A 19,459-nucleotide genomic window follows, 5' to 3' on the forward strand; every position below is an offset into this window, starting at 1 on the left:
ATGTGGTTCACTGACCACCTGGGACTCTTAGATTTACAAAAAAAATCTGATACTGACTAACGAAATGTCTCAGTAATTTTGTCTAATATAATTAAGGTGTCTTTACTTCTTTATATTTGGCTTTCACTACTGTACTCATAGGATATATTTGGTGATGCATATAAGAAGAGTTTAAAAATGTGCCATCATTGTCTTGTGCTTCCAAGGTAATATTAATTTTATAAAAACCAATACAGACTTTAGTAAATGGCATTATATTCAAAATATTCACCTATAATGTAACTGTAAAAAAATCTGACATTTGTAATATATACAGTTTATTAAAAATCAACATATTACAATAAAACTGGCTTGGGCTATGTTAATAGTCCATTTTCACAACAGTCAGCTAAAGCATAATGCAGAAGATGAAAATTAATTGTACAGTACAAGTATAGTAGAACAAAATGGACACACCATTGTTCTGCTACCCTTTAGGCACTGGCATTTATAAAATGAATTCTTTTCATTTAAAAAAAAATAAAGCACAAGCTATTGTGAGGTTATAAGCTGAGTCAAGATTCACTCTCCCTTATGTAAACTTGCATTTTGACTGTAATAGTAATTTAATTACACTAATCTAAAAATTAATGAGTTACAAAAACTATTGTTTGCAATGTACAACCTTTATAAAACATACCTACTGTATGAAATACAAGTACACAAATCACACACACACACACACACACAAATGTTTTCCTCTTACAGATTTTGTAATGTTGTACCAATGAAAGAAAAAGTACATTTTGGTATGTAAGGACTTGTAATGTGCTGTTCTGCGTTAACATACATCAAATAATTTTACTTTAAACAATTGAAGTAAACTAGTTGAGCTTGGACTCCCATACAACCCGGGAAAGTTTGATTTTGATTTTTTGTAAATATAACCAATAGGACATTCATTGCATTATGGTATGTTTGGCAAGTAATAAAGGTTCAGTATTGATGTCATTTGAAACTGTTTTCTTAATACGTACATCTATAGAATGTAAATGCCTCATTGAACTTGAGTATGCACAGTTTCACATCTTCCTCCATAAATTACTCTCTTCAGCAGTGCAATGATTTTCATCAAGATAGGCATTACAGTGGATATAACGAAATAAAACTCTGGACACAAGCAAGGCCTCTTGCAGCACCAAGGAAAATCCCATGAAAGAAGTCTCTTTGTACTCCTGTGATTAATTCTTGGTTTGTGCCATATCTGGCCAGGGCGTGTTCAGTACTTTAATTTGTATTTCACCACTTCAAAGAACAGATTCAATGTTTTCACACATTTCATTGTCTCCTAAACGGTAAATAAATGTAGTCCTTGCCGCAGCAGATTTGGTGGTGCCGGCTGTTTCTAAAGTCAACGTGGAAGCAAAAAGTTCTGTGGGAGTCAGTTTTTCAGTGCTGTCTTCATCTCCATGTAAATATTTTTTTGGATTACTTTTAATGCAGTGCCACACTATAGTCATTAGGATGAAAGCTGCAGTTTTCAAGCCTACAGAAATGCTGAAATAAAGGTATCTGTATGAGTCGTTGTTGTACAGAGAGCACGTTCTCCTTTTCCCACAGGATTCAGACCAAGCAAGGCAAGTAGAATCAATTGCTGCTCCAAAAACAAGAGGCATGGGAATAAATGCTGTGGAGTTAAAAACAGAACAGGGAGTGGAGTAAGAGTTTGTACTTTACATAGTATTTTTAAACATATCTAGTTTTCTCTGTCTCCCCCTCTGTCTCATATATAATATGAACAAATAAATAATATTACAGCTTATTCAGTAACAAGCCAAGTATTCAAAAATGCTTTTTTTTATTAGCAAAATACTGAGAAATACATGTGACAAAAGGAGATAACAAAACATACAAAGTAAAACAGAATGGAACAAAAATCCTCGTGTCTCGCTAGGATTTCCTGTCAACCTGTTGGGTTGGTTTGCCCACCTCAGAAGTGATTTCATCCTCTTCTATCATTCTCTTCTGTGTGCCCCTCTTTCTTCTGACAGTTGATCAATTACGCAAGGCCACCTTCTGACTCTGCATTCAATCGGGCCACTGACATTTAGCCATCTTTAAACTTCACCCTAGAATCACTTACAGAGTTTACAACACCAACTTATGGAGCACTGTGTCTAGAAATGTCACTTTTGGCTCCTGCTTTCCTGGCATGCAGCAGTAGTCTGTATATCCCCAACTGTAACCCCATGGTGCCATCTGTTTTTCTGGAGGAGTCATCATTTGGGGGTGTTTTTATAAAACTGTCACCTTTTACACTTGCATTGCCAATAGCAATGCATGCTGCAGTATCTTTCTTCTTCTTAACCCTATCACTATCTGTAACACCGTTTTCTGCCAACCAGTCCTCTGTAGACCACACAGTCCATTGTGATATTTGTGCAACAAATTCTGTGGAAGGACAAGACAGAATGAGAGAATGAATAACCCAACCTAGCTGTTCTGACTTGCATTGAGCTCCAAGGAGGTGTGAATCATTTTGGTATGCCTGTGGTGACAGAATAATATTATACCTGATCCTAGAATGGTGGTAAGCTGTTTCTAAATGCTCAGGGTGTTAAAAGAGTTCCCAAGAAGATGTTTATGGTAGAGTAGGTGGCACCCTAAACTATTTTAAAAGTTCACTAGATGGCAGTAAGTTTGCACTAAAAGGAGTCATGTTTATATTAAATAGAAGCAGCCAGCCTATACACTGACTTGGGTGCCTGGTTTTTAACATTATGCGAGAACTGTGAGGTTCAGTGGTTTCAGGGTATTGTGGTCCACAAGGCCTGTTGGGTGAATAGGGGGAAGACTCACTAGGCGGAGGGAGAGAAGCCACAGAAGTTAGGCAGAGGGACGACTTCAAAGAGGAAAAAACTAGAGAAGTAAGAGGCAAAGTATTTCTTTGTGGTGTTTGGAGATGGTAAAGCGTAAAAGCATGTCCACTTAGCCCAGTTGCCTATTTGGGCGGACAGATTTGATTTTAAGTTTTACTGAACTGATATATTATGTTTTCTGAGTTCATATCTTAGTTTCTATTGAAATAAGTAATGTTCTTTCATTATATTATTGCTGATTGCTACCCTTCTATTACAATATACAGTACACAGTATGTTTATGATGCATGTGTATGTAAAGTTAAAGAATATTGAAAAAATAGGGGAAATAAAGACCCACTCCACCCCATTTATGAAACCCACTTCAGGGTTGTGGGTAGCCATAGCCTATCTTGTCAGATTAGAGCACAAGGCAGCAATTAATCCTGACTGCATAGGCTTTACCTTGTAATGTGCATTCACAAAAACACTCTCGTAAAAGGACATTTACATTTGTTTGTTAACCTAATGGAATGTGGTAGGAAAAGTAAAAGAGCCAAAGAAAAAACATATGCAGATGTGAAAAGAATTTGCATACGTACAGACATTGACCAGTACAGGATTCAGACCCAGTACAGTGTGACACTGTAAATGAAGAATACAGAACTAATAAAGAAAAATCATGTTACCCTTGAGGACTAGGGCTCTGAGAACAGAGCATTGTAGTAACCCTGGGTCAGGACCTGACAGGAACAAACTCCTCAGGTGGCTGAGATCTGTCTGTCTACCTGGAGAAGCCAGAATAAAAGCCATTCCATGAACGGCCTTGAAGTGGGGAGCTAACATAGCACTTAGAAAGCACTTTGGGGGCATCTCCCAGTTGCTAAACCATTGGTCCTGATGTGTAGCTGTTGGCGACTTTAGAATGTGGACCCACAGAGCCAAGGGAAAGAGTGGCATACAGGTTGCCTCTGACCCACGATTAGCAGAATGAGGCACATCCAGGCAGCATGTATGAGCGGTATGGTGGAAGTGACTTTCTTGAAGAAGCCAAGGGTCCATTTTAAGGCCACTCACCAGCAGTCAGTGTAAAGTGGATAATTCCATTCCTATGTCTCTTGCATCTTCCTGGTGATTACATTATTGTGCTAAAAACACTCCATTCATTTACATTCATGTTTTCCTGGTTACAGTTTAAAACTTGTTTACTATATTTAAGCTTATTTTTAATTATTATTTAAATACATTTATTACTTTATTAAATTTATTTAAAACTTATGTATTATTATTAAATGTATTTATTGTATATTTTACTCAGTATATGTGATAATAACTGCCTTCCCTATCTGTCGATCTCACCATCCCTTCTCCCCTCACTCGTCAACAACACCCTGAAGGACTTATGTTCCTCCACTTGATTCAGTCACGTCCAGCACTACAGAGTGCAGCTATCCAGCTGCTATACCAGTGCACAGTGGTGAAGAAGAAGCTCAGCCAGAAGGTGAAGCTCTCAATTTACCAGCCGATCTATGTCCCCACTGTCATCTATGGTCATGAGCTTTGGGTAATTAACCAAAAGAATGAGACAGCAGGTGCAAGCAGCCAAAATGAGCTTTCTCTGTAGGGTGGCTAGGCTGTCCCTTAGAGACAGAGTGAGAAGCACACACATCCAAGATAGGCTCAGAGTAGGGCTACTAACCCTTTGCATAGAGAGGAGCCAACTAAGTTGGTTTGGGCATCTCCCTGTGGAGGTTTTATGGCCTTGACCATTTGGGAGGAGACCCCAGGGAAAGGATTATATCTCCCAGTTTGGCTGGAAACACCTTGGGATCTCACAGTATGAGTTGGCAAGTGTGGCTCAGGAAAGGGATATGTGGGCCTCATTGTTAAGACTGTTGACCCTGCGACCCATTCTCAGATAGTTGGTAGAAAATGAATGAATAAATGAATGTGATAATAATGACCCTGTATCTTACAGTATAGAGTTAACAAGATAAATGTGGAGAAACTGCAATGCAACCAATGCTATATTTGGAATGTTTCAACTAATTTGATTGCTCTTTACAGAGGGTATTATCTTTTAAATTTGTTAGCAGTAATATTGGGTATATTTTCAGCATGCTATGTATGGCCAAACCCCAGCCATGTACAGATGGTGTTATTGTAGGACTGTGTTTTTTCCCTCTATGGAAATTATTTTACCCAGAATGAATTCAATAAAATCAATTGTCCACTTTTGTTTATGTTCCCTTAACAATGACTGCTAGAGCGGCTCATTGATTTGGAGTTTTGAAGTGTTGTAGGTTTAATTTAAGAAAATGTAATGTATCGGTGTCTTATTTTAACTATATTTTTGTTGTCTGTGTATTGTCAGGCTGTCTAATAATTTACTGTGTGATACCTTATTTTCTGTACTGTAATATTATTTGCATGATACGGCATATAGGAAAAGGACTCTGCATTGCACAATTTTTAGAAATGTAACTCGGACACTTACCATTTCCTTTTGCTAATGTCTAACAAAAGTGCAGTAAGTTGTCAAGTGGTTTTAGATACTTTATGTGAACATCCTAAACATGATCCAGCAGAGCTAATCTTTGTTATCCTATTACCATATAAAATCCTCTGAAATGGAATAAACTATAGGAGAAAAGATTAAGCACTTGATTGATCTGCTTAAGTGCTATACAGTAAGAGCACACGCACACAATGAATGAATGCATTTTTACTTTCAACTCAATGTTATATTCTGTGATTGAAAGAAGAAAAATGAAGTATAGAGAAAACAGATGACAATCAGTGCCATTGTTATTGAATATGATGATAGAAAATGACCTGAGAAACTCCTTTAGAATCTTTAAAACTGTTGATTGCAGTTTCTGACAGAGTCTAAAAGCTGTTTCAGCAGGCAGAGGAGAATCAGGTCTTTTTTACGTAACATAATAGTTCAAGATGAACCAAAAGCACTTCTGATGCTTTATGTTGGATGTGAACCGCTCCCAACATGCCTAAAGTACCTGAACTATTTGTAACCCTGAAAGCTCACTGTTATATCGCATGCTGATCTACCAAGAAGGCTTCATTATTGATTAAAACTGATGAAAGTCTTCCTTCCATATATACATTCACTCCATTACAGGGAAATGAGAGTCCAATCCTGAAACAGTAGCATCAACTACAAGGCAGGAACAAACCCTAGATGGGACACTGGTCATGAACTGACCCCCGTTGAGATACACTGAGCCAATTTAGATTCACCAAGTATCTTAATATGCTTATCTTTAGGATGCGGAAAAAAACAGGAGTATCTTATGTAAATGCAGAGATGATAGGCAAATTACACTAATGTACACAAGGAACAGGCTTGGAACCCAAGTTTCTTTGAACTTTGTGGCAGAAGAGCTTAGTTAGTTACAATACTAGCTACTGTATATATGTGCTTGACAGACTAAATTTCTTTTAACGTCTTTCAAGTTCTTAACCACTATGCCATTTTGCTGACACTTTGAGTTGATGTGACAAGATGAGATCAGAATCACTTTTGTTTGACAGGACTTAATGTAAAGGAATTTAACTTGGTAACTTGGTAGAGAACACAACACAACATCTCCAACAAATTGCATAAACATCATACATTATCAACAGTTACAGAATAGTACTATTATAAAGGAGATGTGCAAATGATGACATGCAAGTGAAAGTGTGAGCATTTAGTGTACATATACTGTAAAAAAGGCTGAAGGCAGGCAATGACTGCACACACCAATCCTCTCTTATATATTTCATTAGCCTCCCCTTCTGCTCACTGAAATATGCCACTGATATAGTATGTTCACTCTCTAGCAAAATAGTCTGCTTTTTCCATATGTACCAATTAAAATACTGCACTTAACTTGCATTAAATGAATAAAATCTGAATTCATTACTCACTAGTATGCGGTGCAAATGGCTGTTAGTGACTACATAGAATGCTGCAATTAGTGAGAAAATTAGAAGTGATTTTTAGTCTCTTAGACATCATAATTTAAAAAATTGAAACTAATCAGTTGTTGAAAGTTCTGCCTAAATGTTTCAGCTTGAGAAATGTTTCAAACCTTTAAAGATATGTAAAAATATTAAAAATTACAAATATTCAACTTTTAGATTGTGGGGTGTCAGTAGCAGGAGTACGGCATTGTGTCATATAAGAGAGGAACTGGTGTGAATATTCATGTAAACCTTTTATACTGGATCTTGTCTTTTTTATGAAAATGTAAATTTAATAAGGCTAAAAACATTTTCCATCCTTATTAAATAGTAATGTCTTCTAAGCTGGAATGAATATTGTATTGAATATCTTAAAACCCCACAATCCTGACCTGGATCAAACGTGTTTACGAATGTCATGTTATGTTTTGAAAACAAGCTTTCAAACACAGAACACTCTTTTCATTTAAGTAACACTTCATTAGCTGGTGAGTTCTGCTCAAATTATGGCTGTGAGTTGAGAAGCGGCATTCTTTCTTTATTTCCAGGACAGTCTGTCTCCTCATTACATGACATAATTGTCTGTTTTTGGTCTGTTGTGACACATTTCTGACATTTAATTAAACCATGGCTTTTCATTATATGGTACCCAGGGTCTTTCATTCTGCTTAAAATGCTCCTGAATTGTTTGTATGTAAATCTGAGATGTTAGTGAGTGTTTTTTTAATGACACATCGTTATGATTATATAGTAACACTTATGTTCAGCCAGTCCATTTGTCAAGGTGTCACAGTTGGAGTTGCATCAAACTAAAGTTTATTTGCAAGTATAAATGTTTATTCAGCACTAGTAAGGCAAAACATTTCAGTAATTTTAACTATATTTAAAGGTAGCCATCACATTCCCACAAATACTGTAAATTGGTAACTTTTGGCACTGAAGAGGTGATGATGTGGAGATAATGAATCAGGAAGTGCAACGGATTAGCAAGGAGGAAGTAAGGACAGCTATGAAGAGAATGAAGAATGGAAAAGCCGTTGGTCCAAAAGACATATCTGTGAAAGCATGGAGGTGTTTAGGAGAGATGACAGTGGAGTTTTTAACCAGATTGTTTAATGGAATCTTGGAACCTAAGAAGATGCCTGAGGAGTGGAGAAGAAGTGTACTTGTGCCGATATTTAAGAATAAGGGGGATGTTCAGGAGTGTAGAAACTACAGGGGGATAAAATTGATGAGCCACAGCATGAAGTTATGGGAAAGAGTAGTGGAAGCTAGGTTAAGAAGTGAGGTGATGATTAGTAAGCAGTAGTATGGCTTCATGCCAAGAAAGAGCACCACAGATGCGATGTTTGCTGTGAGGGTGTTGATGGAGAAGTATAGAGAAAGCCAGAAGGAGTTGCTTTGCGTCTTTGTGGACCTGGAGAAAGCATACTGTATGACAGGGTGCCTTGAGAGGAGTTGTGGTATTGTATGAGGAAGTCGGGAGTGGCAGAGAAGTATGTAAGAGTTGTACAGGATATGTACGAGGGAAGTGTGACTGTGGTGAGGTCTGCGGTAGGAGTGAAGGATACATTCAAGGTAGAGGTAGGATTACATCAGGGATCGGCTCTGAGCCCTTTCTTATTTGCAATGGTGATGGACAGGTTGACAGACGAGATTAGACAGGAGTCCCCGTGGACTATGATGTTTGCAGATGACATTGTGATCTGTAGCGATAGTAGGGAGCAGGTTGAGGAAACCCTGGAGAGGTGGAGATATGCTCTAGAGAGGAGAGGAATGAAGGTCAGTAGTAACAAGACAGAATATATGTGTGTAAATGAGAGGGAGGTCAGTGGAATGGTGAGGATGCAAGGAGTAGAGCTGGCGAAGGTGGATGAGTTTAAATACTTGGGATCAACAGTACAGAGTAATGGGGATTGTGGAAGAGAGGTAAAAAGAGAGTTCAGGCAGGGTGGAATGGGTGGAGAAGAGTGTCAGGAGTAATTTGTGACAGACGGATATCAGCAAGAGTGAAAGGGAAGGTCTACAGGACGGTAGTGAGACCAGCTATGTTATATGGGTTGGAGACGGTGGCACTGACCAGAAAGCAGAAGACAGAGCTGGAGGTGGCAGAGTTAAAGATGCTAAGATTTGCATTGGGTGTGACGAGGATGGACAGGATTAGAAATGAGTACATTAGAGGGTCAGCTCAGGTTGGACGGTTGGGAGAGAAAGTCAGAGAGGCGCGATTGCGTTGGTATGGACATGTGCAGATGAGAGATGCTGAATATATTGGGAGAAGGATGCTAAGGATAGAGCTGTCAGGCAAGAGAAAAAGAGGAAGGCCTAAGAGAAGGTTTATGGATGTGGTGAGAGAGGACATGCAGATGCAGGTGATGGGTGTAACAGAACAAGATGCAGAGGACAGAAAGATATGGAAGAAGATGATCCACTGTGGCAACCCCTAACGGGAGCAGCCGAAAGAAGAAGAAGCATATTCCAATATAAAAAGTGTTTTTTACTTCATAATCCTGCCCTCTGCATTAAAGCTAATCCTAATAATTTTTAACCCTGGGTTTGTAGTGGTATTCATAATGTGGGTGATATACATTTGATGACTAAAATCTTCCTTTCTTCATTCCTTTCTGCACTTCAGTCTGTTTTAAAAGTATGTTGAGTTCCAATATTTTCTTCTCTTTCATCTGAACCTTTGTATAAATTCTCACCTATGCTATCCCATAGTTCGAAACAAGTGCCAACTTTCTGTTCAGTTCTGCAGTAAAGATAAGTAAAATTGTTGTGGCAACAGGAGCCTACTTTATCCTTCCAATTCAGTGGAGTTTACATTTTAATAACATCCCTGGTGTCAAGAAGTCCAAATTATTAAATACCCAAATCAAGTTTATTGGTTGTTTATGTTCTACCACATGGCTGCGACATGCGAGTGGACCAATTGCCAACCCCGCCTGTCACCTCTGTACCTTGAACACATCGGGCACCTTAATGCACATGTTAAGATTACCCTGCAGTGTTTAGCTTTTGTTCCAGGGCATCTACTATTCTTGCGTCTATTTTTTTCTATTAACATTTCCCTTGTTACTCAGATTTTTTCTATTCCTAGACCTCTCTTTACTACATCTTTCTGCCATCTAGCAGAGGCTATGTGTCTTAGGGAAAATCACTGTTAAAACTGTCTTTGCCGTTCCTTGAAGATCTTCTAACACCTATTTTTTGAACTGTCTGAAAATGTTCCTCTTTTAATTTGAATCTTTTGGAACTCTCGATGATGAGCTTCCACAGGAACGCTGGTCCCTATATTGAAAAATTGTTGAAACATGATAGATTTAGTCAATGTGTGGGTGCACCTTGGGCTTCGCAAGAGTCCTGACACATACAGTATCTTTTTACATCCTTGGCAGGGTGTGTGCTGAGCACAAGGTAGTTATTTCATTATTTGAAAAAATATGTCTAGGATTAAAATACTCAGAGAATTGTATAGAGATAATGTCTTTGCATTTTAATTATGCTTCAAAATGTAACTTTCCGTCAACCTAATTTTTTCCACTACTTTCAAATCAGAAACTTTGCTAAAAGGAACCTGCCCAGTTTTCCCCACCTCCCATCCATTTCTATCCCAGAAGAAATACTGATCAGTCTTGAAGACTCAGACAGCATCTTAACAATATACACAAATATTTTAAAGTCCCTTCCTTTCAAAGATCCCAGGGTACAGTGGGGGAAGGATCTTTCTCTTAACATTTCAGAAAAGGAGTTGAAGGCAGCCATGCATAGAATAAACTCTAGCTCAATATACATAAAGCATTTATTCTTTCACCCTTAAGTCTTTAATCAGTCACATGTATTGCATTTAAAATTGTCCAAAATGTTTCCAGGGCAAGATTCAACCTGTGAATGTTTTGGGTGTGCACCAAATTACCATAATTCTGGACAAAAATCTTCAAATGCCTCTTGGTATCCAATTAACAGCTGTGTTTGGTGTACTCCCAATTAGGCTTAATGTAGAGAAGGACAAATTGATCGTAACTGCCTTTACTACCCTACTAGCATGTAGACTAATCTTGCTAATCTGGAAGAATCCCAGCCCAAATGTTATAAGTCAGTGGGTAAGTAACTTTCTATAAGTTGGAAAAAAATCAAATTCCTTAGAGAATCTGTTCAGAACTTTTTAAAAAATATTGCCAGATCTAAATAATACCATTTTAGAATAATCATTCATGTCGCTTCTTTGTTGTTTTTAAAAATTTGCTCATGCTGTTGGCTCTCCTCTCTTTCTTTCAGGTGGGGGCTGAATTCTGGTTTGTTAAGTTTGACTTGATTGTATGTAATGTTATTTTCTTTGTTGTACAATTTAGACTTTATCGTATGGAATGTCAGACCCCCGTGACCCTGTAGTTAGGATATAGCGGGTTGGATAATGGATGGCTGGACGTATGGAATGTTATTTTCTTCAAATAAAGTCAAAGATATAAAAAAGAGAAAAAAATGCTTTTGCTTCTCTAAGATGGTGACTTTTTTGTATTTTCAATAAAGATTTCATGAAAGAAAATGGTAATACATTTTCAAAAGTGTATTTCAGTACACTAAAGTAGAAAATTATTTTCATAGATTAAAGCATATTACATTTCAAAACCATCCTAGAAGATCATCAATCTGTTTCCCTTGAAGTTGCAAGCCCACACACATACATCCACCATGTGAAATTAAGATTTACCAGTTCATCCGATATATATAATTTTGTGATGCGGAAAAAAAACAGTGAATCAATAGAAAATAATCGTGTGCAAGGGCAGAACGTACAAAGTGAAGTATTACCGCATAGTTGTGGCTAACACCACCATGCCAACTACAGTGAGGGTCAGCAAGTCTACAATTTATAAGTGAAAACAGTTTAGTCAAGAACACTGCAGTTTTAATAATTTTGCAATTCTTTAATTAAATGAGTGAACGAAAATAAATATGCAACAAACTTACCGAGCACTCTGAGTAATAGGAACTGAATTCCAAGTGCGTATGATTTAAAAATGGGATTGACAGCCCTGTACACAGAAAGAAACTTTAGTTTAGGTAAAATATTAGGAATGCAACACAATGGCATTTCAGAATGAATAAATTATACAATATATGGCAGTTTTAACAAACACATATTATTCTTTCCTTCACTGCATCTTGGTACCTTCTCCACGTAACTAATTCTACTCAGAGGACACTTTAACTTTATTTATTTAACCGTTTATCAGATTTCTTATAAAATCTTGTTGATTTTATTGCAAATGCTCTGTCATTTGCATTTTGTCCAGCTCCAAGTATGTACTGTGCACAAGAAAATATCTAATTGCCTATGTAATTGTGTACATTTTCAGGCTGTGTACAGTGATGAGTACTTAAGGACTTTGTGAATCCTGCTTTTAAAATTCTCTAAAATGTGAAAGGTTCTGCATTCTGCTCCATCCAGTTTTTAATACCAACATTTGCAAATTTCTATTATGAAAGTCTGTTTAAAGTAAAAACTATTGAAGTGTTTTTAAATATGCTTTGAATGTAGATAATATCCACCAAATAATACATAGTTGTACCTTAATTATACACATTTATAACTGATCTAGTATGTTATACTAATTGAAATAATGTAGCCAGAAAATCAAAAGTGCAAAAAGAGCTAAATATTACTTATGCATAGGTTAATATACTAGTACACAGGCAACACAAACCAAGAGGGTGAAACTGTTATAGGCATTTTGTGTCACTTTGTCACAAAAATTCAAAAAACTATTAAAGAGACTTTACCTTAATTGACTTTGTGTGAAGGTCTCCTGAAGTTACTCTACTATGCTATTTTTTCACATATAATTCCAGTGCAATTATCTTGTTTATAACTGCATTACATACATTCTAACTGCTAGGAACTATAAAAATATGAATGACTGTAAGAGCTTTAAAATTATATTAATGTCAACATGTAGGCTCATGTTTTTATATTATTTATGTATATATTGAATTTTGTGGGGTTTTTTTTATTTAATTGTATTTTACTTTCAAATGTCTCTGGGACTTCAAGAATAAATTGAACTAAATTGAATTGATGTCCCTTGGAAATATCCCACTCTCAAAATAGGACTACTGGGCACTACCAACTCTAAAGAGGACTATGGAAAACCGTACCATAGGTTTGTATTTGTCAGCTGGCATGGAATTTGAAATAAAAAGAGGTATAGACTTTTGCTGGAGATAGGATAGTCTGATATGATTAAATCAGTCTTTTTCAAAGTGACCCTCACTAGGACATGTCAACAGAAAATGAGATGTGATAAGAATAGAAAAACGGATCTGTAATCTGTAAATCTATTACAGAACCAAATTGGCTAGAGCCAACCCTGGCAGATTCAGGTACAAGACAGAATCCACCCATGGAATATAAATATTTACTTCTTTCTTTCAGGTATCTAACATAAATGTTGTTTTGTCTCTATGATATTCACTACTATTTTTAAATATACAAAAGAAATCACTGACAGACATACTTTGAGATAATAATTTTACATTACCAGACAAAATGTATGGTGTACATTAAAATATTTTATTGTACTAAGAATGTTTTACTTTTCAAAGATAATGTGTTAATGTTTTAAACGTCCATATACCTCCAGTATATGTTCACCTATCTATGCATCTGCCTGGCCACTTTTCCATTTTATGGACCACCTCAGTCAATTATGAGGTTTCAGGGACCACAGCATATCCAGGGCTATTCAGATAAAAGCACAGTAAGAGAACACTATTCTTCCTCACAGTACACTCGAGCAGACAAAGACTCATACCACTTTAATTTAGAGGCGCCTGTTATTTTAATATTAACTCCTTTGGGATTTAGGTGGACAGTAGAGTACCTGAATACATCTGACACAGGCACAGACTTAGAATTCAAGCTACCTTCCTACAGTTATGAGAAAGTATGCTGTGTATGTAGTGTATAATATATTGAAATGACCAAGAAATCACTGTTTTATCCATTTTTTATCTACAAAAGGTTCATTTTAATTTAACAAGTTTATATAAATAGTATTCATTGATTTATGCATGTTTCTTTGAGCATTTTATTGCTAAAATCTCATATGATTTAATGTTACTAGTTGTTCTGTTTTGTTTTGGTGGAGCCAGGACAACTTCCCCTATGTTGATGAACACAATGATGATATGCATTAATCCTCTTTGTCAGCATAGAATTTAATTTTTATTCTCTCAGAAATTTCAGTATAGCATAGAAAGTAGTCATTAGAAGTGACTAAATGGAAATTAATGTTATTGACATTAGCTTGCCAAAAAGGAATTTAGCGGGTAATTATCCTGTAGCAAGTTGTGGAGTGGTTAACTGAGGAATCTTATGTCCAGGATGACATTTTCATAAACTTGCCCACCTTCGTTTTGGATTAACAACATAACAGAGTGATTCTTCTGCAGTAAAACCTAGAGAACTGGCATAGGGATGTCAGTGAGTGAGAAGATATTAAAAGTTAATGACAATTTTAACTCAGAGAAACTGGGCAGTCTCCACTAAAGGGACTGTAGGGACAGAATTATAAGAAGGTTATTGACTGTTATGAAAAAGGAGAACTAGTCAAAGTAGTCATCTTATCAATCACCTTACATAATAGCTAATGTTAACTTGGGAGCTCATTGAAATGAGATACAGAATGTTGTCTAAGCTTTCATCTGCCCATTTACCTCAGAAAGTTATAACTTTTTACAGAGCTTTTGCTCTCATTTGAACGCCCTGATGTCTTTCACGTGTAGGTGAAAGCCCTCTTTATTTGGAGCAACTCTGGAAAAACCATCTGATTTGCACCCAGCAAGAGCAATATTCCATTTACATTAGACCAGACTGGCTATCATGAGTGACACTGAAAAAAATTTCAATCAAATGGTGACATTTAAATGTTAGAAGCATGTTTTTGACCCAAACAGCTTAAATTAACTCCATAAAAGGAGACCATTGTACCCTTTCTGGAACTGAAAAACTTTAGACCAGCTTTATACGGTGAAACAATAAGCAACAACTTCAGGAAGAACACAGTCACCAAGAGATCTACATGCTGTGAGACATCTGGGCTACACCAGGGTAACTGCAAGAGCTGAGTACCACCTGAACATCATTGCACATTGGGTCATTCAGTCAGCATCATCTGTGACAGCTGCTACATTTCTAGGTTGTATGGCACAATTGTCACACTCATTTACTTTGCTTCCGCTTTTGACATATTAAGTAACATTAAAGAATGCAATGAACTTTTGGACTTTGTCTCCTTCCCAAACAGGGGAGGGCAATGATAGGAGGACAATTGCTGAATTAAGGAAGTATATGTGGATCAATCTAAGTGTTGGAATAAACAAATCTATGTTTTCTGATAGAGTCACCACAAAACCCTTCCAGTTAGTCATTGCTTTTATGTACTGTGTATGAGGATATCAAGTTACTATTTAATTTTCCATCTTTGTGAACTAGTCAGTCTCTGAATGGACTGGTGCCCTATCCAGGGTCTTTTTTTGCTTTGCATGCAATTCTGCAGAAAAAAGCTTCCACTTATAAGCTTCCTCTTTAAAGTGATGTATAAATTGACTTTCATACAAATCTGTACTATTTCTTGATTCCCAGAAGTTCACATTATGGAAATTGTTATTCTATTTCTGCATTTTGGATGTAAGTATCTGTGTGGGTAGAAAAGTAGCTGGCCATCCATAGCTGAATTTAATACTTCTTCACCTTTTTCACGTCTGGATAACAGTTGTGAGATATGGCTGGCCAGTCATCCCGGCCAATACCCCCAGGCCACCAGATGGAGCACTCCTTGCAGCATGGAGGTGCCCCGAATACCAGCAGGGAATCATGGACAGTGGAGTTATAATGCACAGTCCTGCTGGATACCATGGGGGCCGCCAGGAGTCGCTGCAGGGAGGCCCAGGGATTTATATTTTCCGTATAGCCCGGAAGTATTTCCAAGTCACAGGAACAGAAGAAATGATATACTTCCGGGCTGAAGAAAAAGAGAAGTTTTTACCTGACCCGGAAGTGCTGGATAATCACATGGACTGAGGGCTCAGAAGCACTTCCTGGTCGAGGACTATAAAGGAGTGTGGGAGATCCCAGACAGATGAGCTGAGTTGGGAGGCAGGGTGGCTAAGCGTCTGGGAGAGTGGAGAATTATTTGATTATTGATTATTGGTTATTTGTATAAGTATTGTGGAGAGGAGGGTGCTTTGTGTACTGTATTATTATAATAAACCATTATTTGGACTTTTGTCTGGTGTCTGACGGCTGGTCTGAGGATTCAAGGGGCGACAGTGCCTCTATTTGTCACAGTTGGCGTAGTCTCGGCAGGATTCTCTGGCCGTCGGTTTGGCAGAGGACCTGTATTTAAAAAAAATTACTGTGCACAGAACCCTAAGAAGGCAGCGTCACGACAGGCAGAGAAAAATCGCCAAACCTCACCTTTACCAAGGACGTCATGGGAAAAAAGAAGACAAAGCAGACTGCCAGCAACAGCGGAGGTCTAGGGCTCAACATTGACTGCGCTGAAGATGAGCCGCAAAGTGGCTACGTGTTTCGGGAGAAGCCTCCGGAGGAAGATGACTGCTTTGAGGTATGTGCTGGGGATTCAATTGAAAACTTATTTAAAATAACACAGTTTGTCCTGTGCGCATACCTCCCAGGGGTCCATCCGGAGGTTCTGCAGGAGGCAGGAGAGAATCCTGAAGGCAGTAGTGCACTCACATCAGTGGAGCAGTCGAGCGAGAAAGACTTCTGCATGTTGGGTGCCGGCAACGGACACGTGACCCACCCTGAAGGATTGTGGGAAGGAGAAGGTCCGTGTCCAGCTGTTTGTTGCTTCACCCAGGAAAAGACGGACTTGGTTTTTCCGAAGGGGAAAGGGGAGGCGAGCGAAGCACCGCTCTCTCTACAAAAAGGTAAGGAGGTCTGGGAAATGACTGATTGGTCCGTCGATAAATTGAGACAGACGGATCGCAGTCAGCCAAAAGCGGCACCGCGGACCTCCGAAAAGAACTCCAAATCCCAGGCTCCCTTGCGGAACCCGTCAGAGTACGTGCCAGGAGCGGGTGTGCTCATTGGCTCCCAGCCAGAGGGTAAGGCTAGTGATCTCCTGAGCATACCTCTGGCTGAATTAAATAACTTTTTGAATGTGTGCGAGCTGAAGAAGTTGCTTCAGCCCGTGCACAGTTTCTTACAGGTTGTGGCGACAATAAAGAAGATCGTTGGGGATCTGGGAGCAGTGGCCGGAGCGCCGTTAAGAAAGGTCGACGAGTACCAACGGCGATTTGGACGAGCGCCTCCCGTCTTATATGATTTGCCGGTACAGGTAGGTAATGCTGGTACCGTACAACATACAGGAACATGGTGTGATCCGGGCCTGCGTTTAATAAGTAGAGGGTGCCAAATCACTGCGTGCCCTATAAAAGAGAGTGGAACGATGACAGAGAGGTCGAAGGAAGGGTCAATTGAGCCAGGGCAGCTGGATGGTGCTGTTTCGCGGAGCGATGTGATCCTGAAGACCCCGATCCGTACGATATCTAAATCTAGAGGGGTGCAAACAGTAAAGGGGCTCTCTTCAAAAAATAGAGAGACTCAAACTGTGGGAAAACCCCAGATTAAACAGGAGATCCCAAAAATAAAGCGGGGATCTCCTGACAAAGTAGAGCTGCGAGCTGAGAGCTCAGGGGCGGCCGTGGAACCCTCCTCAGTGGACAAAGGGGCGGAGCTGAAGTTTCCAGACTGTTTCCAGACTCGCAGAGGGATACAAACAGGAGGACAGTGGCTGTGCTACGAATGCCGTCGGCCGGGCCACCTATGGCGAAGTTGTCCTCAGAGGACAAGGGATAAGATGCCTTTTTTATATAATATTCCCCCAAGGTTCTCCCGGGAATGTTTTGGACATCGCCAAGGCTGGCCTCTCCGTATCATAATTCTCCGCTGGGTATGGGTGGAGTACTGTGAGATATGGCCGGCCATTCATCCCGGTAAATACCCTCAGGCCGCCAGATGGAGCCCTCCTTGCAGCATGGAGGGGCCCCTAATGCCAGCATGGAATCATGGACAGTGGAGTTATAATGCACAGCCCTGCTGGATACCACGGGGGCCACCAGGAGTCGCTGCAGGGAGGCCCAGAGATTTATATTTTCCGTATAGCCTGGAAGTATTTCCAAGTCACAGGAACGGAAGAAATGATATATTTCCGGGATGAAGAAAAAGAAAAGTTTTTACCTGACCCGGAAGTGTTGGATAATCACATGGACTGAGGGCTCAGAAGCACTTCCGGGTCGAGGACTATAAAGGACTGTGGGAGATCCCAGACAGATGAGCTGAATTGGGAGGCAGGGTGGCTAAGTGTCTGGGAGAGTGGAGGATTATTTGATTATTGGTTATTTATATAAGTATTGTGGAGAGGAGGGTGCTTTGTGCACTGTATTATTATAATAAACCATTATTTGGACTTTTATCTGGTGTCTGACGGCTGGTCTGAGGATTCAAGGGGCGACAGTGCCTCTATTTGTCACACAGTATAACAGAATTACATGAGAAAATGCCACAGCACTATTTTTGCATGTTTTGTTATGCTGATGCCAAAACAAACTGTATTTGTGAATTGTTTTGAAGATACTTTTTGCTTTATTCAACAATTCTGGAATGACATAAATCTTAATCTTAATTCCTGCACTTCATACCAAAATTCAGATGCTTTAAAAGTTCGTGCAAGTATAGGAAAAGGTAATCCCTGTTTTTTTTTGTGTATGCTAGGAAAATTATTCATCTTGAGAATTATTTCAGATTTATTTATTATGCAGGAGGCAGGAGAGAATCCTGAAGGCAGTAGTGCACTCACATCAGTGGAGCAGTCGAGCGAGAAAGACTTCCGCATGTCGGGTGCCGGCGATGGACACGTGACCCACCCCAAAGGATTGTGGGAAGGAGAAGGTCTAATGTATTTTTATCTATAAATTTACATTCCGTTGTCAGCTTCTCAGGAATGGCATCTTAGTGAAGAGTTAGTTCTGTATATTATACTGCTGCTTTCTCATATGGTATTAATTTCTGTTAAACAATTTTAAACAGTATTCTGCACCTAATCATCAGCAAAAAATGTTTAATTGCAATTTTTTTATATTATTAGATTAGATTAGATTAGATTATTACCATTTACATTCTTTTTATTTTTATTTTTCCCAAAAAAGGGAAGCAGAAGCAGTGTTGCACCAAGTTTATGAAGCAAAATAAGCTCAGAGTATCCTTATAATGTAAACTCTTTTTTTGCCAACTGCCACTAAATTAGCAATGCTATGCAGCAGAGTAATTTTTTATTATTGAATTGTTCAACTTAATAATGCTACTCCTTCAGATGTAGTTCAGAATGGTTTGTGATGTATGTTGACCCAATATGAAAAATATGTCTCCATTCTTTCAAGATGCTAGACAATTAATATTTGTTTCATCATGAAACTTTGTGCTTTTACATTTTATTGGCACAGATGCAAACTCCAAAATGGCAACAGGGTTAATACCAATTCAGGACATCATGGTAGTCCAACTCTGTTCCAACTACAGAGGGATCACACTCCTCAGCCTCCCTGGAAAAGTCTATTCGGGGGTTCTG

General features: G+C 38.6%; 1 protein-coding gene across 2 annotated transcripts in view; it reads right to left on the reverse strand.

The window, feature by feature from the left end:
- Window positions 1-263: 263 nt before the first annotated feature.
- LOC114654151 (solute carrier organic anion transporter family member 3A1-like) overlaps window positions 264-19,459 on the reverse strand; it is a 333,533-nt gene continuing 314,337 nt past the window's right edge. For both annotated transcript variants that reach the window (XM_051929431.1, XM_051929432.1), the window contains exons 10-11: window positions 11,775-11,839; window positions 264-1,666 (exon numbers count right to left, since the gene is read on the reverse strand). In XM_051929431.1, the coding sequence (XP_051785391.1) occupies window positions 1,287-1,666; window positions 11,775-11,839 (445 nt within the window). In that variant the 3' untranslated portion in view covers window positions 264-1,286. The remainder of the gene's footprint in view (window positions 1,667-11,774; window positions 11,840-19,459) is intronic.

Source organism: Erpetoichthys calabaricus, chromosome 7, assembly GCF_900747795.2.
Source record: "Erpetoichthys calabaricus chromosome 7, fErpCal1.3, whole genome shotgun sequence".
In the NCBI taxonomy this organism is placed as follows: Eukaryota; Metazoa; Chordata; class Cladistia; order Polypteriformes; family Polypteridae; genus Erpetoichthys; species Erpetoichthys calabaricus.